We start from the raw sequence: 21,120 nt of genomic DNA on the forward strand, positions 1-21,120 counted from the left end.
TGAAGAAACTTACATGCAGTGTGATAAATATAAGTGCATAAATTTTCTTGTGAAATAATAGTAGTAAGCACATAGAGCTCTAATTATGTGCCAGGTACCATTCTAGTGCTTTACAAGTATTCACTCGTTTAATATTTATGCTGACTCTATGAAATGAGTTACTCTTACAGTCTTAGATGGGGCCAACTTTACCAAACTACCAAGTGGAAGACCTGGAATTTGAATCTGGACAGCCACTCCAGAATCTACACTACCTGATGATATTTAGCCTATTTCTGTATCCAGTCCAGAAATGCTCAAACTCAAGATGTGCAGCATGGTTGAATTTATCCTATTCACTGTCAATCCAATAACCTTAGCGAAAATGAGAATTTTGCTAGTTTTATATTACTTCAATTCACATCCCCTTCCTAATTGGCCCTTCTGCCTTATGTATTGTCACTCCATTTCTTAAAAACTCTAAGACTTTGAGGATAGAGCTCCAATTCCTTACTTTTGCTTAAAAGGCTATAAGTGATCTTGCCCCTTTTTACTGTTCAGGTCTCATCTTTTGCCTCCTCACACTGTCCCTCCCCCTACTGCCACTCCCATGCCCACTTCCACACACATACGTTCTCTCTCTCTAGTCATACTTGATCTCCTCAGTTGTTCCCCAGCAGGAGAACCTGTGCTCATGCTGTTGCTTCTACCCAAAACTGCCTACCCTCAAATCCCACATATTTTTGGCTAACTTCTGCATATTCTTCAGGTCCTGTGTTAGATGATAGTTTCTTTAGGAAGGACTTCTGACCCCTAGTTCTCAGATACTCAGATATTTATCCTGTTTCTACAATCTTCCACATGGGAGGCACCCTATACTTCCCACCACAATACTTGAGTTGTCTGTATCATCACTAGATTCTGTAGAGTAGGGCCAGTGTCTCTCTTTTCACAATTGTATCTGCAACATCTGGCATAGTGCCTAGCCCATGGTAGATGCTCAATAGATATTTTTTTAAAATAATGAATGAATTGAATAATCAAAAACTGCAAAGTATTCCCTTTTAGAAAATATTCATACCCTTATCCCTAGTAATTTCATTTCTCATACCCTAAAGGAAAGAATCAGAGAAACACAGAAATTCATGTTCATGATAACAGTAAAAAATTTTAAGGCATCTAAACGAACAGCAATAGGGCCTGCTTAAATATAACATGGAAACTCCAAAAGACAGTGTTATACAGGCATCAGAAATGACATTTTTGAAGAAATATAATGACGTGGGAAGTTGCATATGATATAATCTTAAATGGAAAAGCAAACTATAAAAACAAAATAATTCTACTTTAATTAAGTGTATATATATGCGTGTATATATTCATACACACATATACATCTCAATTGTACACATGCATAGAGAAAAATGAAGAGAATAAAATGGTAACAGTGGTTATTTTGGCTGATTGAAATCTATGAGTGCTTATTTATTATTTTATTCTTTACCTATTATTGTTTTTCCAACTATCTTGAATAAATGTGTTACTTTTATAATCGGAGAATTACTAAAACCTTTTTCCATTAGATAGCTGGATGATTATTATTTTGTTTTACTTTATTCAAGGTGAAGAAAGTAATTTTAAACTTTATAATTTCATAGTTGTTTGCATGTTATATATTTATTATGTATTTTTAATGACTTCTTATTTATTTTCATTACTATGAAAAAGTAGCAAGGTGATAGTTAATACCCATTTAAAGATTTCAATACAGTTGCAGTTCTTTTGTGAATCTTTTGCCTCTCATGGCTTAGAAACTACTGTATTTATAAAACTCTTAAAATACTTTGAGTTAATACCATAGATTCCAATTATTAGGGAAACTGATTAGAATGCAACAATAATTTCATTTAGAGAGGATATGGGTTTAGGCAAAAGGTAATGTCTTCCAATTTAAACATTTTAAATGTAAAGTGCCATTCATTTTCCTTTTAAACAACATTTTAAAAGATCTTTATTGTATAAGTCTTTGGGGTAGAAACTATGACTTTCTTCTTATTTTGTATTAATGCACTATCGTTTTTCAATAACTTATTTGCTACTTCTACTTTTTTTGGTGCTAGGTACACACTGAAATTTTTACTTAAATAGTAGCATAGAAATAACTATGATTTTTTTTTTGAGCATTTACTTTTGAGACTTAAGGCTTATTTATTCACCTCCAGAAATAGGACCTGATAAAAATTAAGTATCTGTAAAACTGGAGCTAAAGTGGACCTTCTCATTTATCCAGTCCAACCTCTAGAGTTCATCTCCTTTTGGTGGAGAACTTCTGGAAACAGGGAATTCACAATTTCACTGACTTAACCCATTTTGATTAAGTCTTCTTACTTGTTGGAAAGTTTCTTGCTTGTGTTAAATGGTTACATGCTCCTTATAACATTTACTCACTGGTCTGAGCTTTGTGCTTTATAGATAGAAAGCATTCAGTACATGTTAGTCAGTGAGACAAAGGAATGAATGAATACCACTTACTCAAGATTAGAGTTCTTGAGGATGACCTAGAGGATGACCCAGCTTAAAAGCAGCCACTTGCTTCATCTTGGATTTCTCCTCATTGTCAGGAAATCCTATTACTATTTCTGATGTCTGAGCAAATGATTTCTCTGACCATCCAAGACTTCTATGAAATGACTTCTGACCATCTGACTGAAGTTCTTGCAAGGCGTACCTTGGAAAAATCCTGCCAACCTTGCCATAGATATGGAACAGGGAGTAGGGAAGTGGCCAACCACTGGGGTCACTTTTCTTTCATTATTTTTAGGATTTTCAAGGAAGTGGTATGTGTTCTGTTGTCAACTAGAAGTTTTGATATACCTGACTTCCTATTGCTTGCTTATTGTTTTATGTTTTCTTTGGTTTATGACATACAGACTGGTGTAGCCCTTATGAACTTTTTGCAGCTTATATTATTTGTTTCTGTCTTATCCTCCCCACCCTCACTACAGGGATGCTGTTTCATTCATCTTTTAGTGACATGTGTTTAATAGGTGCACAATAAACATTTGTTGAATCTATGTCGTTTCATTATTTGAAAACTCAGCTGTTACACCTCATCTCCCCCTTTCTAGCCATAAAAATTTGATTTTTTCTGAATTGAACATCCTTTTCCTCTTTCCTTCTCTCAGTTTTAAGTTGTTCTTCTCTTCTGGATCATTTCCAAGTTTCCCTTTTTTTTTTTTTTTGGCTGCATCAGATCTTAGTTGCAGCATGCGGGATCTTTCGTTGTTGTACCTGGGCTCTTTGTTGTGGTGCATGGGTTTCTCTCTAGTTGTGGTGTGCAGGTTTTCTCTCTCTAGTTGTGGTGTGCAGGCTCCAGAGCGTGTGGGCTCTGTGGTTGTGGCACATGGGCTCCAGAGTGCATGGACTCTGTAGTTTGTGGCACGTAGGCTCTCTCGCTGAGGCGGGCGAGCTCAGTAGTTGTGGTGCGCGGGCTTAGTTGCCACATGGCATGTGGGATCTTAGTTCCCTAACCAGGGATCAAACCCTCATCTCCTGCATTGTAAGGCAGATTCTTTACCACTGGACAACCAAGGAAGTCCCCATTTCCAAGTTTCTGCTTTAGTTGCGGAGCACAGAAAAAATAATTGAGTAAAACTTTGTGCAGCATTGCTTCAGTTCTTAATATTCTTTTCCATTCTACTCTCAGGTGTTCTTTTAAAAAGTTTCCTCATTTGTAAAATGAGGGTAATGATACATATCTCACAGGATTAATAAAATAACATATGAAAATCACATAGCTCTGTTTCCTAAATTATTTTCATTCAGAATGCTTTCTTCTAATATCTAATTTCTTTTCTTTGTAACTTTTTTCTTAACTAGTTTCTCTATATATTACATGTAACATTAAATTTAAATTTGGTAAGTTGAAATACTTGGTAAAGTGGAATATCCATTTAGGAGAACTATGATTAATCACTTGAAATTGTACTTTATTGAAAACACCTGAAGAGATGCTTTTGTTAGAATAATTTTTTAAAGATAAGATAAATATGTTTCAGAATATCTTATCAAGGTATAATTACAGAAAGTATCATTCTATTTTAAATGGTCTTCATGTTTGAGTTTTTAGTAGGTTTTATGCTGTATTAAAATTGTGTGTTGCAGTCTTGAAAATATGCACAGTGTATAAGCCACACATTGATGTCTGTTGTAACTTTAATTTTGTTTTGTTTTTGTTTTTTTTTTGCTGTACGCGGGCCTCTCACTGCTGTGGCCTCTCCCGTTGCGGAGCGCAGGCTCCGGAAGCGCAGGCTCAGCGGCCATGGCTCACGGGCCCAGCCGCTCCGCGGCATGTGGGATTCCGTGGCACGAACCCGTGTCCCCTGCATCGGCAGGCGGACTCTCAACCGCTGTGCCACCAGGGAAGCCCCTAATTTTGTTTTTATATCGTAGAGTTATTTTCTTTTTATCAACTCAAGAGCCCTCTTATTAGTGGTTGAAAATGAGAATTTTTGGAATCATAATTCAATAGCTAGAAATTTAGTTCTTTATATAATAGGATAAGTAATACAAATTCAGGGATTGACTTTTTAATCTTACGCAAATTTTAGTTTTATAGTAATGGCTGAATTAAAATTACAGTTTTTTAAATTAAACTTTCTCATACCTGCTCCCCCAACAATCTGGAGTTGGGGGAGTAAGTGACAGAAGGCTTATTAGAGGAAATTATTTTTAAGCTGAGATCTGAACGTTGAATAAGATTTATCTAGATAAATTGGGGATAAGGATGTTGAGGGTGGAAGTGGGTTATATTGCAATAATTAAAGTTTGGTCATGAATAATGTACCCAAATGTATTTTAAGTCTTAGATCTAAGAGAACTTTTTACAGTTAAAAAAAAAGAAAAGAAAAGAGAGAGAATTGAAAATAAGCCAGTAAATGGAATTCATTTTGGGGGTATTTCATGCAATTAAAAAATTTTTTTAATTAATTTTATTTATTTATTTGGCTGCATTGGGTCTTTGTTGGTGCGTGCGGGCTTTCTCTAGTTGTGGTGAGCGGGGGCTACTCTTCGTTGTGGTGTGCGGGCTTCTCATTGCAGTGACTTCTCTTGTTGCGGAGCATGGGCTCCTGGAGCATGGGCTTCAGTAGTTGTGGCTCACGGGCCCTAGAGCGCAGGCTCAGTAGTTGTGGTGCACGGGCTTAGTTGCTCTGCGGCATGTGGGATCTTCCTGGGCAGGGATCGAACCTGTGTCCCCTGTACAGGGTGCTCCGGGTCTGCTGGCGGTGGGGGGGATGGCCACTCAGGCCCTGGCAGGGCACCTGCGTTTCAGACTTCTCTGCAGCCAGGGGCCACAGCTGGGGCGGGGCCGGGTTACCTGCCCAGGGTGGGAAGGGGGTGGGGTCACACGGTATGGGCAGTACTTCATGCAATATATTAAGAGTATTCTTTTATTCTTCAAAACCTATTTCTACATATTTAGTAACTTAAGCCTTATGCATTTCACACAGTTCTGTACTCCTCCTATAGATGAGGTTTTTCCTGTTCATTCATTGCTTAGGCAGTTGTATCAGATTATTTTTAAATGCTTGCAACATAACTTAGGGTAAAATCTGTTCAATTATTGAGGATTTATTATGTGCTAGACAAAGTGTGATATGTGCTATGATAGGTGAAGGAAGAGGTGCTGTGAGAACCCATAAGCAAAGGTACCGAATATTATCTGGGATGAGGGGCTAGGTAAGAGAAGGCTTAATAGAGGTAAAGACCTGGAAGGTGAATAAAATTTATTCAGATAATGTAGGAATGAGTATGTTGGGATGGGAGGAGAGCATGGAGGGTTTATTCCAGATAGAGAGTAACGTATTTAAATATGTGTATTAAAGAAGAAGCTCTGAATAATGATAGCTGTAGTAAAAGCTATCAATTATTGAATGGTGATCATTATTGTGTCACTGTTCAAAGTACTTTAATCTTTATAACAATCACATAATGGAGCTATTATTATTCTACTTTTATTGTCTGCTTGTAACTGTCCTTTATGGGTAAGGTAATATATAATTCTCTCCTTTTCTCCTCATTTGGGTTAAATTTTGGAGCTTTGGCATTATTTTATTTTGGTTTTAGTGAGTCAGAAGTGGTCTGTAGGCATATTTTAATAAAAAGACCAAAAATTATGGCATTTTAGCTTGGCATTAAAAAGAATAGTTTACTAAAATATGGTATATATGGATAATCCATTTATGACTGACCATTAAAATTAACTTATTATTTCAAATTTACAAGAAATGTAATAAATACTGTGAAAAAGTAGTAAGACCAATCCAGATTGTGACACATAAAAGACGAGTGGTCTGGACTCCTCAAAAAAGTCGATATGAAAAACAAAAGGATGAAAGCACTCTAGATTAAGCTACAAGGAATGAGACATAACAACCAAATGTAATGTAATGCATTCAATTTTAATGGATCCAGGATTTCAAAAAATATAAAGACATTTTTGGGGATAATTGGAAATTTTTGAATATGGACTAAATATTAGATAATATGAAATATTATTGTTAGTGTTTTTAGGTGTGACAGTGGTAATGTGGTTATGTAGGAGAAGGTTCTTATTCTTAGAAAATTCATGATGAAGTATTTAGGGTAAAATATCATGTTTGGAAAAATTATAATATAACAATTTCTGTAAAATTTTATTTTACTAGGTCATTAATGGGATTCCTGAGTATCAGACATTTATAAAATGCTTAAATCTATCTTACCTTTTTATTATCTGCTGTTTTCCCTTGTAATGTTTATCACCATCTGATTGTTGATTTATTTTTTTTGTCTATCTTCATTCCCATCCTCCACTAGAACGTCAGTTCCATGAGGACGGAGACTTTTGTTACTCACAGCTTACTTCACAGCGCTAAGGATAGTATCTGGCACATAGTAGGCAGTAATCAATATTTGTTGAGTAAACTAATGAATAAAGATAACCAATCTCAACCAACTTCACCATTTCTATATAGCTCATAACATCTTTAATGTTTTAAAATCAGTTTTGGTACTGTTAACCAGAAATAATAATAGATTGTTCCTTATGTTTCAGGGAAGTTGGGAAAAAAGAATTTTGAAGAGTTTAAATAGTATGTGCACTGAATTGAGTATCCCATTGGCACGAAAGGTACTTTTTTTTTTTTTTTTTTGATTGGAGTATAGTTGCTTTACAACGAAGTGAATCAGCTATTATGTATACATATATCCCCTCCCTCTTGGACCTCCCTCCCTCCCATCTAGGTCACCACAGAGCACGGAAAGTACTTTTAACATTTAAGTATTTTTTTGTGAATCAAGTACTACGAAGTATCATGAAATATCTGTCAGGCAGATTTATCTTTTTTTATTATTAGTATATCAGTTTGTTTTGAAACAAAAATCTGTGAAAGGCCAATTATGTGGATGTAGTTTATATAGGTTTCTATTATGTATGCTGTAGTGCTTTTTGTAATAAACCTATATCTTGAGAATAAATGTAGACTCTGCAGTATAGGTGATTTGGAGATTTGTCTTATAAATACACTTTAAAGATTTTAATTACCTTTAGTCTCCTTACTTGAATGATTTGTCATCTCTGCAGAACTATTTAGATCTAATACTCATCATTTATCTGTCACTCTGGGCTTCGAGAGGGGAGAGATGAAAAAGGAGAGAAAAGCCACTTGAGAAATATTCTGGATTCTTTATAGCTGCTCATGAGTAGGAGAGAACGTTTCTCTTCACTTCATTCTCCCAACCTGCTATTTATTTCCTGCTGTTGGACAGGATATAGTGAATGTACTTTGGATAATATCCAAGCACAAGTCACTGAAGGCACCAGAAGGATGGTGTAAAAAAAAAAAGATAAGTTTATATGAAAAACTGTCTAAATATGTAGTATTGTACAATATACTGTCTTTCATATAGGAAGATGTTGCTACTGATTCACAGTCACACTCTCTTGGCCAGTCCCCCTTGCAATGCGTTTCTCAGATTGCTGGATGGGGTAAGAGATGTAGTATGTGGCTGAGGAGCAGTTTTTCTTTGTGAAATTTTACTAGCCAGCACAGATCATTTACCTTCTATTCTTGGACTCATTAGCACCACATTGTAACTGAGCCACTGAGACTACTGTATAATGTAATAGTTAAATAATGTAATTTAAGTGTAATTCCCTAAAAAGCTAACCATATGTAATGAAATTATTTTTTCTTGTGTTATGGTAGCTTATTTAAGCTTTTAGATGAGGTATTGATTCTTATTTTTCAGCTTCATTGCTTAACTTCACAAAACAAAACCAATTTTAAAATTACCTTTTTTAGAGGCCAGTTGGAGAACAGAAAGAACTTCTCAATAAATGGAATGAAATGGGAACTGATGAGCCAGGTATATGTAAAACTCTTTTCAAAATGTGGTAGTGGGGAAAAAAAAATTGCCTTCTTAATTGTGAATCCAAAATAACAATATTAACAATTTTTTTTGGAAAGATAGCAACTTGCCCTCTCCACTAATTTACTATCATCTGATTTTTTTTGCTTAAACTTCTACTTTGCAGTTTAAAATTCCTAACTTTGATCAGTGTTCTCCATTATTTTGAGGATATTTAAATCAGTTATCTTTTTTTAAAGCAGCATTTGAAAACATTTTTATAAAAGGGTAAATTAAATCATTCAGTGGATTTCATAGACAAATCTTTTTCAAACTTTAATTACATTGAGATGTTAAAGATGGATTAAATGTGGAAAAGTTTGGGGTTTTTTTACTAGCCCTGCCAAAGCAAGGCCTCAAAAAATTTATTAAACACTCAGATTTGTTTCTCTCCATGAAAATCTTTAGTAAAAGGCAAGAGATTTATTTGATCTGAAGAGAAACCAGAGTATATGTGGAACAGTTTTAATACTTCTAAAATGTTTTTAAGAATTTAGTTTGGTTCATTTTAATGTTTAAAATTGAGTCAATCAATTTTATAAACATATAATGAGTGAGAATGCTAACATTTACTATGATAAGCATACATATATAAAATTGTTTAGGTAGACATGTACATAATTCCTCACCACTCCTTAAAAGAAAGTTGAGAGGGGTGGGTACTGGGCAAGAAATTGTGCCATAATAAAGGGAGCAGTGTGTTATAGAAGTTCAAAAGGGAGAACAGTTCAATACAACTACAGGAATTCACAAGAATGCATTGTTTGTATTCTAAGTACTTTGAGAATTCTCATATAGAATTCTCTATTCTCATATAGAACTTTCATATCATACTGGCATTGTTTTTCAATTCAACTACAAATAATCTATTACAAATTTATCACAGTGGGGACTCTTTATTTCTTCTAGAGTATGTCATCTAGGCTGTCAAGGGAAGGGACTACCTTTTTATTTTTATTGGCCCAGTACTTAACACAATGTATGACAAATAACTGATATTCTGCAAATGTTTGAATTAATCTAGCTGCATAGCAACATATGAAAGAATCATTAAAATTTATTATTAATAAGAGTTTTTATGTTATAATTGAAATTTTGTTTTAATCTGTCTTATTAATTCTAGATTTAAGCCTTTTCAGGCCTGTTTATGCACCTAAGGATTTTCTCGAGGTAGGTTCTATTGGCTAAAAATATATATATATATATATATATATATATATATATATATATAAATGAGAATTTATTTTATGTCAGACATAATGGTAGGCACGAAGATATAAAGATGGGCGAGATATAAGACTTTTTTTTTTAAAGGAAATTGTTCCCTATATATAAATGAGGTAAAAATGCAAAATAAATGATGGTATAAAAACATCTCTAGGCAGAGGAGTCACCATGTAAAAAGCCCCAGAGCCACTGAAATGGTGAAATAACATAATTATATTATATTTAGAAATTGCTCTTGGAAGATACATTGGAGTGTGGAAAAATTAGAGGGAAGTAAATCAGGAAGATTTGATTTAAAAAATAGTGACTGTAAATCATGTAGCCTGCTTCCTGGCACATGTAGGTGCTCAGTGAATTGTATCCTTTTTTATTTCCTTCCTGTTCTAGTAGTTCAGACAAGGCATGATAGAGGTCTGAACTAAGAGAACAGCATTCAAAATGGAAAGAATTCAACAGACTTGAGAGATTTTAAGGAAGATTTGGGAACTGATTAGATCTAAGGAGCATGAGAAAAAAAAAACAAAGATAACCTTTAAGTGTCTAGACTGGGTAACTGGGCAGAGGTAACTTGTCCTTGAGATAGAGAATACAGGAGGAGAAACAGGTCCATTAGTGAAGATGATGAGCTTAATGAAGTTTGAGAGGCATATTGAGCATTCAAGTGGAACTCTTCAGTAGGCAGTTACAACTCACTAATTATTTTAATTCACCTCTCTTGGATTACACTTTTTTCCTTGTACCTTACATGTAATCCATCAGCAAATCCTTTCAGCTTTACCTTTGAAGTATATCCAGAATCCATCCACTTACTAGGATCATTCCTATTTCACTGGTCCAAGCAGCCATCTCTTGTCTGGACTATTTCAGTAGCCTCTTAATTGCTCTTTCTGCTTCTAAGCTGCCCACCTAGAATCTGTCCTTTTGTTCTTAGCAGAGTTTCTAGAGGAAGACTTGTAAGTACAATTCTGAAGAAGCCACTCTTCTGGTATCCAGGTGCTTCCTATCTCCTTCTACTTAAAAACCAAAGTCATGACAGTGGCCTAAAATATCCTGCTTGGTCTGTTACCCCACCACTTCTCTGAGTTCATCTCCTATTACCTTTTCTCCTGATTTGTTCTACTCCAGCTATTTTAGCCTCCTTGCTTTACCTGGGCTTCCGCCCATTTGTGAGGGCCTTTTGCTCCTTTTTTTCTCTGCCTGCAGTGCTTTTCCCCCAGATACTTGTGTGTACATTCCCCTCACTCCTTATGTCTCTGCTTAAATGTCACATTCTCAACATTAAAGAATATGGTCAATAATATTGGGTATTATATGGGTATAATATGGGTACAGATGGTTACTAGAGTTATTGTGGTGATCATTTCACAATGTATGCAAATGTCGAATCACTTTGTAGTACACCTGAAACATAATATTGTATGTCAACTATATTTCAATTATTTTTTATTTCAATTAAAAAAATATTCATGGAAAAAATTCAAACACATACACACACACAAAAATGTTGCCTTCTCAGCAAACTTTTCCCTGGCTCCCCTGGGTGGAACTCCTTATAGCCCTTTTCTACTTTGTTTTTCTCCATAGCATTTAGCATCATATAACATACTATTTTTCTATTTGGCTTATTGCCTGCCTTATCCTATTAGACGGAAGTTTTGTTCACTGCTGCAACAATTACAGAGTCAAGTCAGATAATTGAAAAGGCTCAACAAGACTTCACCCACAAGGATACACCCACATAAGGCTTTCTTTCAGCAAGAGAAAGAAAATACATGCAAATACAAAGAGATGGGAGTTTCCAGACACATCTCCCAGGCCCCTTTCTCAGTTGCACAGGATGCACTTTGTCTTTGGGTTATGAATCTCCAAGGTACATGCAAGATACTTCGGTCTTGGGAGTCAAGGCACAAGTTTTCTGAGGGGTCTTTTTTTTTTTTTTTTTTTTTGCAGTACGTGGGCCTCTCACTGTTGTGGCCTCTCCCGTTGCGGAGCATAGGCTCCGGACGCGCAGGCCCAGCGGCCATGGCTCACGGGCCCAGCCGCTCCGCGGCACATGGGATCTTCCCAGACCGGGGCACAAACCCGTGTCCCCTGCATCGGCAGGCGGACTCTCAACCACTGCGCCACCAGGGAAGCCCTGAGGGGTCTTTTATACCCCACTGGTAATTAAGATGTAAACCAGCAATCTGTACATTTTCAATAAACAATGTAAATAAACTGATATGGAGTTCCTCCAGGGGGCATTAAATAGCACATTATAAATGACTAGTTAGTGCATTTTACCCCATCTTGGCCAAGGGTTGCTACTAGATGTCCAGGTAACCCTGAAGATAAGATAGAGCTACCATAAACCAGCTGCAGCTGCAAGCTGATCCTATCTTTAACTTTTCTCTCTCCAACAGGTAGAACAGTGCTTAGCACATCATGGCTCAGTAAACGTGTTGAGTGAATGAGTAAACGAATGATTGCATCTTTCACATTTTATTTATTTTTTCTTTTCTGAACCTGTTGTCTCTGATACCAGTTTGCCAGCATAGAACATTGTTAGAAATTATTTCAGGCCTTTTAGAATTGTAAGCAGTATCTTTTTAACTTTAAAGAAAAATTACTTTGGTTTGAAACTGCCTTTATGGTGCTAGCATTATTTCTCTTAGCTTATTAAAGACTTCTCCCAAACTCTTTCCTTTTCTAGCACTTAAATTTCATGTAATTTTTTTATGGTTGTCTTTAACTGTTTTCTCCTTAATAATCATAGTGTTCTGTGGCCTTCAGGACTGTTGCTGAATTGATCCTTTTATTAGTCATGCTGAGATTCTTCTTTAACTCAAGCAAATTTTCTATAATCATTTTCTTAGTTACAGTTTCTGCTTTTCTAATATTTTCTCTTTTCTATTGCCCACATATTCATAGTTTCTTTTTCTTTTCAATTCTGTGTTTTTGAGTTTCCCATGCAAGTATGATGCCTTATTTGTGTAATTAGACTAAAAGTGTGTTATTCTATATTAGTCTGTATTTAACACTGTTGATTCTTTGCTAAATCTTCTTTTTCCTTTTTTTTAAACAAATACCTTTGATATTTTTAGTTTCAATTTAGTGTTTGCAATTTTAGGAAACTCTTTTGGCCTTATAGCATATTCCATTTTATCAGCCATTAGTTATCAGTTTATGAATGCCTTCTTCAGATATGATAGTGTTTCTGTCATTATAATCTCCTTCCTTGGATTCTTGGTGGTTTCTTTCCCTCAACAGTTTCAATTTTTAAATATTTTTGAAATTATTATTATTCTCTCCCCAAAATGTGTGTTGTTAGAAAAATAAGAAAATATATGTAAGAAGAAAATTTAAAACAGAAATTACTCATAATGCCATCATACAGCAATAAATACTACTATACTATAACTTTTTAATTTAATAAACATATTGTGATATTAATTGAGGCATATTGCACTGTATTTTGTACTAATTAAACATAATTTATTTAGGTAACTTCCTCTAATGGAATATTTAAGTTGTCTCATGTTTTTCTGTTTTATAAGAGAACAGTACTTCCTTGATGTTTTTTTCTGCACTGTCTCTGCAAACAGCTTTAATTATTTCCATAATCATACTGATAGAAGTGAGATTCCTAGAGTAAAGGCTGTGCAAATATCTAAGTTTTTTTCAATCTAGTTAATTTTGAAAAATATATAAATCCGTCTTTCTTGTTTGCTTGGCCTCTGAAAAATTTTTTTGCCCTTTTGGTTTGGTTTATCGGCAAAACCTTATGATGTTATTCACTGTCTTTCTATAAACCTTGTCAGTATCTGTTTTTTAAAAGAGTTAGAGTTGGTTCTAAAATTTTTCCCGGCAAATATTACAATCAAGCAATTTAAATTTTTCTGTCATTTTCCCTGGTAAAATATTATAATCAAACAATTCTTTTCACCATCAGAAAGTTTTTCTTTCTAACTAAATTTTTAATTTTTTAGTTTTATATGGTAGATCATCTGTTAGAATATTAAATTAAAAACATATTTATAGTATTTTAACATTTTAATACAATTTTATAGTTTTCAGAATGTAATTAAAGTATATGCATAACCCAGATAGTTATTAATCTTGTGATATATACTAAGGTTATTACTACCAATTTTATAAGTGTAAATAGTCAATAAAGAAACTAACCAATTATGTTGGATTTGTTTTTAAAGGTTTTAATTAATCTTCGCAACCCAAATTATGAAAATGGTGATTCTCATAGTTTCAGGACTCATTTGGGTTTAATCCAAGTTCCTCTCAAAGTAAAAGACATCCCTGAATTGGTAAGTATAGGCATTTAAAAATAAATTAACATATTTTAGAGGGCAACTATTAGAAATATATTTTAGTGCAGCATATATCTAAAGCAGTAGGACAATCTGCTCATTAAATAAATGAAAAAAATGAAAAGTTTCTTTTTTATTGTATGTTGTATAGAGAGTGAGTTGCTTTGCTAGTAGGAATAAAGATGAGCTTTCCTTGACCTATAAATGCTTTTGCTTATTTCTTATTTTAATAAACAGCATAGATTTATAAGACAGCTTGTTGGAATTTGGGTGCCTGATGTATGGCTGTAAAACTGATTGAAACAAATTATGAATTTTATAAAAAATTTTTTTAAAGAATGTACATTTCATTTAATTCACCCATCCTTTATTAAGCTCATGACATGGTGAGACACTGAGGGAGATAAAAGAACATAAGATGAGTTAAAGGCTGTCTTTGCTCTGGAGACTGTCACAATTTGATAAGGTCGTTAGTTTAAAAATAGAGTAATTATAGAAAGGTGGGAAGATTTCCTGATAAAGGAGTTAAGAAATTACCATCACTCCTTCTTTTGTTAATTACCCCAAAATGATAAGGAGCGCAGAAATGTAAATACTGTCTTTGGTGAAAGTAAGAAACAACTTGTAACTCTAAGCTTTAAAGTATTAAGATAGAGAGCTGATGGGAGAATGAAGAATGACGCAAACATGAAGATGGTCAAGCCTTAATGCCTCTAAAAGGTGGGAGGTATGGATGACAAGTGTGACAGTAATCAATGTATTATCTTTCAGCTCCAAATCTACCTTTTTTAAAAATTGGAGTATAGTTGACTTACAATATTGTATTAGTTTCAGGGGTACAGCAAAGTGACTCAGTTATACACACACATATATTCTTTTTCAGATTTTTTTCCATTATAGGTTATTACAAGATATTGAATATAGTTCCCTGTGCTATAGGGTAAATCCTTGTTGTTTGTCTATTTTATATATAGTAGTGTATATCTGTTAATCCCATACTCCTAATTTATCCCCCTTTGGTAACCATAAGTTTGTTTTCTATGTCTGTGAATCTGTTTCTGTTTTGTAAATAAATTCATTTGTATTATTTTTTTAGATCCCACGTATAAGTGATATCATATAATATTTGTCTTTGTCTGGCTTACTTCACTTAGTATGATAATCTCTAGATCCATCTATATTGCTGCAAATGGTAATATTTCATTCTTTTTTATGGTAAGCAATATTCCATTTTATATCTCTTATAAATAGTGCTGCTATGAACATTGGTATGCAAATATATTTTTGAATTAGAGTTTTTGTCTTTTCCTGATACATGCCCAGGAGTGGGATTGCTAGATCATATGGTAACTCTATTCTTAGTTTTTTAAGGAACCTCCATACTGTTTTCCACAATAGGTGTACCAATTTACATTCCCACCAACAGTGTAGGAGGGTTCCCTTTTCTCCACACCCTCTCCAGCATTTATTATTTATAGACTTTTTGATGATGACCATTCTGACCAGTGTGAAGTGATACTTCATTGTAGTTTTGCAAATCTGCCTTTTTTGCTCTGTTTTATTATACTGGAGCTGGACCTTATAAACATTTCTTTTTTGCAAACTAGCTTGATGTTAGGCTTTGTCAGTAGAGGATTCTGGAGGGACATTGCAAGACAATAGCAGGAGAAAGGGGCTTTCCATGTACAGAAGCCAGCAGATCAGCAAACAGAAGACCCAGTAGCACTCACCTTGGCAGCCCTCAGTCAACCAGCTCCAGCCTGTACTCTCTGGCAAGGTTTTTCTTCACCTCTGGTCTGCACATTCCTGTGGCAGGCATACCCTCTCCTTAAAAGTCTGAATCTCAGTCTTGAGGGCACTGGGGGACCCTTTCCTGAATTCTTAGTTCCTTCTTGGTTCACCCTCCTGCTTAGAAGTCATAGTTCCTTTCTGCATTTGCTAATTCTGTTTTTCCCTGTTCACATTTCTGGTATGGTTTCTATTTCTTGATGGGACTCTGACTGATACAAAAAGCCAGATGAGTTTTCTCCCTTGAACTTTGGAAAGGATCAAGAATTGAAGATACCACATGTTATAGAGTCTCTGAGGAGACATAGGGCTGAAAGTGGAGATTGTGTAAAAGTCTGTATCAGGAGGGGTTAAGACCCCCAGACTCTTCTCATCCTGCATATTCCGGTGACTCCTCCTCCCTCACAGAAGACCAGAGGTGTGTTAATCACTACAGAAACAGAATCAGAAAGGCTGTAAACTCAGTGACCTCAGACATAGAGCTGAACAGGAATGAGGCATGGTATTGAAAACAGAGGAATTAAGTGAAAGTTGACCGAATAGTGAACTAATACCCTTGTCCCCTACCACCACCACTGTGCCTGCCCAGTCTCTCCTTCTTCACCCTCCACCAACTTTAGAATGCCAGAGAAAAGGCTAACAGAGATTTGGAGAACCCTTACCGGGGGCGGGGAAAAAAAGAAAAGAAAAATAGCTGGCTGGCTATAATTGCCCAGTTCTTACAGACAGAGCTTGCAGTCAGTCGTTAATTGCCTCAACCCTAAATGTAACTGACCAGCCTAGGATCTCCAGATACTTGAAATCTTCCAATTTTAAAGGCATAGGTCAAAACTAAAACAAATAAACAAACAAAAAAAGAAGAAGAAGAAATAGCCAATTTAGGGAATGAGTGCTTATTATGACCACCAATAGTTGTTTCAGGCTTGAATTTACATCTACACTCACAGGATACAATAGGCCAAAACCTGGTGCGAGGTTCATTTAGATTTGCAAAATGATACAGGACAGAAAACATGGCATGTCAGTATATCACGTAGATCTTCATTGGAAGTCCTTGCAGCCAACCAGATGCTACTTCCTAGCCCCACAAGGAATGCATGCAATTTGAACTGCCAAGGCTACATAGGCACAGCATAGGAAAGTCTCATATGCAATAGGAACTATTTCTTATAATGCACATGACCATAGCTACCAAGTCCTCTCAAGAGGCACACCAGGTAGCTAAGGCCTGTGTTTTCCATTAGATTTTTATAGTCCACTTACAGTCCTCCATTTCAGATATAATTTACCAGTCAAGGGTCACATTTTTTCAGTAAATTATATTGCTTAGTAATATAGCTGGCTTTCCTCTCCACAGTTTTCTTGTGTGATCCAGTACATTTTCAGGTCAACAGTGCTGGGAGAAGGTAAACCCAAGGTTATCTTCACATGGACAAAAAGGTTAGCCTGTTATTAACCATTTCCCCCCAATAGAAGATGTAAAGCAAACATTAATATTCTCAGAAAGAAGATATTACTCATTAAACAAGAATAGAATTTCATTAAAACAACAAAACAAAACATTAGAAAATGAAAAAAGAGCTTATAGGACTCAAAAATATGGTATGCCAAAAAATAAATAAATAAATCAGTAGAAAGCCCAGGAAATGTCTATCAGAAAACAGAGCAAAAGCAAAAAAGCCAAAGAGATGAAAAATAAAAAGGAAAAGGTATTTTTTTTAAATTAGAGGATCAATCCAGAAGGGCTAACACCTGACCAATAGGAGTTCTAGAAAGAGAAAACAGAGGTAAAGGAATTATTAAAAATTTTAAGAACGGAAAAGGCCCACCCAGTACCCAAAGCTGTGAATGAAAGAAGACCCAAGGCACCTGAATAGGAGAAGACTAAAAACTTTTTATGGCAGAAAAACAGAGTATATATAAAGTTTCAAGCATCTGACCGCCCCGCAGGAAGACTGGAAGCCAGAAGATTTTTAAGTAAAACCTTTAAAAATCTGAATGAATTCAAGCCTAGAATTCTGTATGTAACCAACAGTCAATCAAATGACAATTTGAAGTAGACATTTTCAGATGTCTGTGATTTCAAATATTTACTTTTATTAAGGGAGCTATTGGCAGAAATGCTCCAAAACAAGATCAAAAACAAAAAGAGCAAAACAGAGGATCCAGGGAATGGGATTCCAACCTAAGAGAAGAACAATTTCCAAAATGACAGTGAAGAGAGGTTCCAGGACAAAGTTTGTGCAACAGGACCAGAGCAGAGCGATTCCAGTTTGGAGCCGGAGGTTGGAGGGTTCCAGGATGAGTGCCTGCAAGAAAAACACCAAAAGTAAAGATGATCTGACAGGTTTAACCACGTGCAAAATTGTATTGTGGAGGGTCTTTTCAGAGTTGTTAAAGGGTAGAGGAAGAGGTAAGTGATTACAGAAAATTGCATAAGTGAAAAAATGGTTTAGGTATGGACTGTATGAAAAAAATACATATTTTAGGAAAGGAAACATATTTATAGCATACTCCTTGCCTCAGCAGTGAATAATTTTTAAATAGTAGTAATAATGTAAACTCTTAATATGGATTTAATCAAGAATTGATATATACTTATAATGGAATGATGGAGGGAGGAAAAGAGAATGTACATGAGCTAAAAATCCTCATTTATCATAAAAAATCAGTAGATATTTGAAACTGATAAATTAAAAATAACAATATATACTTGTTACTTGAAATATGGGTGTAAATACCAGAAAAAGAAGCTGAAATTGGGCTTCCCTGGTGGCGCAGTGGTTGAGAGTCCACCTGCCGATGCAGGGGACACGGGTTCGTGCCCTGGTCCAGGAAGATCCCACATGCCGCAGAGCAGCTGGGCCCGTGAGCCATGGCCGCTGAGCCTGTGCGTCCGGAGCCTGTGTTCTGCAATGGGAGAGGCCACAACAGTGAGAGGCCCGCGTACCACAAAAAAAAAAAAAAAAAAAAAGCTGAAAGTGGTTGTTCCTGAATAGTGGGCTAATTATGATTGCGTGTGTGTGTGTGTGTGTGTGTGTGTGTTGGGGAGGAGTGCATAAATAGGGAACTGCTGTTTTGCTGTTGTTGTTAAGTCTTTTAGCTGATTTGACTTCTGTTTATTGCCTGTAAAGATAGTATAGTGTGGTGGTTAGGTGATTAGATTCTGAAGCCAACTAACCTGGGTTTAAATTCTTGCTCTGCCACTCACTGGCTGTGCGACCTTGGGCAAGTTTTTCTTAACCTTGAGCTTTAGTTTTCTTATTTAATATATGGACAATAGTATCTTTTTTTAAAAATAAATGTATGTATTTTTATTTTTTTTTGGCTGCATTGGATCCTTGTTGCTGAGCGCGGACTTTCTCTAGTTGTGGCGAGCAGGGGCTACTCTTCATTGCGGTGCACGGGCTTCTCATTGAGGTGGCTTCTCTTGTTGCGGAGCACGGGCTCTAGGTGCGCAGGCTTCAGTAGTTGTGTCTCGCGGGCTCTAGAGCACAGGCTCAGTAGTTGTGGCAGAGGCTCAGTAGTTGTGGCGCATGGCCTTAGTTGCTCTGTGGCATGTGGGATCTTAGTTGCTCTGTGGCATGTGGGATCTTCCAGACCAGGGCTTGAACCCATGTCCTCTGCATTGGCAGGTGGGTTCTTAACCACTGCACCACCAGGGAAGCCCTGGACAATAGTATCTCATAAAAGTGTTGCACAGATCAGTAAGTTAAGATATAAGTTATGGGTTGAATTGTGTCCCCCCCCAAAAGATATGTTGAATCTTGACATCCAGTGCCTGTGAATGTGACCTCATTTGCAAATAGGGCCTTTGCAGATGCAATGAAATTAAGATGATGTCTTACTGGAGTAGGGTAGGCCCAAAATCCAATATGACTGGTGTCCTTATAAGAAGAGGAGAAGAGACACAGAAGAGAGACACACAAGGAGAATGTCATATGACAGGCAGAGACTGGAGTGTTGCATCTATAAGCCAAGGAACACCAGAGATTGCCAGCAATACCAGAAGCTAAGAGAAAGGCATGGAACAGATTCTCCCCTAGAGCCTTCAGGGAGAGCATGTTAATATCTTGATTTTGGACTTCTAGCCTCCAGAACCGTGAGAATGAGTTTCTATTGTTTAAAGCTAACCAGTTAGTGGTATTTTTTGTACCACTGGCAGCCCTAGGAAACTTATATATAAATATAAAGCATATATTTATGCTCCTTGGAAAGTAGTAAGCTGTATATAACTATTAAACATTACTACTACAACTTTCATTAAAAAAAAAATTTTAAGAAGTTATTTTAAAAAGATGTTAGAAGCCCTATTAGTAGCAGTTTATACAAAGTGAAATGGCTGTACAGAAGAGGAAGTGACAGATTCTTTTCCTAGAGGTGGTGGGAGGTCTTCTCAGAGGTACTGCCATTTGAAATAGTTTGAAGGAGTTTGCTAGATAAAGAAGCAGGGAAAGGGTAATGTATGAAAACATTTAGCATGTGCGTAAGTGGGGCTAATTATGCCTCTGTCTGTCTAAGGGGACCTGGAGCTGGTGTGGATTCATTCTTAGCTATTGGAGAACCAAAAGCCTGTGGCAAATTTTTAAAAAATTGTAACTATACCTAATGTCTGCAGGCATGAGGGATAGTTGTCCCCATGTTTCCTGAACGATGTGAACTGGTGATAGTGATTCTGACCTGATGTTGCATGGTTTATCTGTAACCCTGGTCTGTCTGTGTGAATACTGAACTTAGTGAGACTCAGTGGGTCTCATATGATGCCTCAATAGATGGCCCTCAAACCTAGTTCACAGTGTTAGGGTTAGACTTACCCATATCAAAAGGGTCCCACGCAGCCTGGAGGTAGCTTTGGAGGGCAGGGGATCAGCACAGGGAGCCTGCTGATTCCCTGCCCTCCAAGCCCCGCCCCGCACCTGCCTCGGCCACATTGGTCTTTGGGGTCATAAGAGGGAGGCAGGGGAGATCAGGAGAGGCAGGTGGGAGGGGCCCTCCCAGACCCGAAGAGCAGAAGAGGAGAGTGGAGGAGGGCGTTTGCCCCGCCCACTCAAGCCAGGGAGCCTGCTGGGCTCCCAGGTGAGGTCGCCTGCCCTCTGAGACCAGGGAAAGGGCACACCTGGGCCCCTTCTGTTCCTTGAGCCTAAGCCCCATGCCCCACAGACCCCAGGGCCTTTTCCAGCCTTGTGGGTCCTAAGTATAGTCCCCACCCACCACCCAAACCTCACCCTTGCTTAGGCCCTGCATTCCACAGCCAAGGACTTTCCCCCCTTTTTTTGTTATTTTCCCTTCTCCTCTTTTTTAACTATTGTGGTACTGATGTATCTTTTGGTTGTTGATTCATCTATATTTTTATTTTTGTGTTCTTTCTAAC

At 36.5% G+C, this 21,120-nt stretch overlaps 1 protein-coding gene across 2 annotated transcripts in view; it reads left to right on the forward strand.

Annotated features, from left to right (window-relative positions):
• TBC1D19 (TBC1 domain family member 19) overlaps window positions 1-21,120 on the forward strand; it is a 160,685-nt gene that overhangs the window by 62,245 nt on the left and 77,320 nt on the right. For both annotated transcript variants that reach the window (XM_007448810.1, XM_007448811.1), the window contains 4 exons: window positions 7,076-7,150; window positions 8,325-8,388; window positions 9,554-9,600; window positions 13,848-13,958. In XM_007448810.1, coding sequence (XP_007448872.1) covers window positions 7,076-7,150; window positions 8,325-8,388; window positions 9,554-9,600; window positions 13,848-13,958 — 297 coding nt within the window. The remainder of the gene's footprint in view (window positions 1-7,075; window positions 7,151-8,324; window positions 8,389-9,553; window positions 9,601-13,847; window positions 13,959-21,120) is intronic.

The sequence above is a fragment of the Lipotes vexillifer genome, unplaced genomic scaffold, assembly GCF_000442215.2.
Source record: "Lipotes vexillifer unplaced genomic scaffold, Lipotes_vexillifer_v1.1 scaffold100, whole genome shotgun sequence".
Taxonomy (NCBI): domain Eukaryota; kingdom Metazoa; phylum Chordata; class Mammalia; order Artiodactyla; family Lipotidae; genus Lipotes; species Lipotes vexillifer.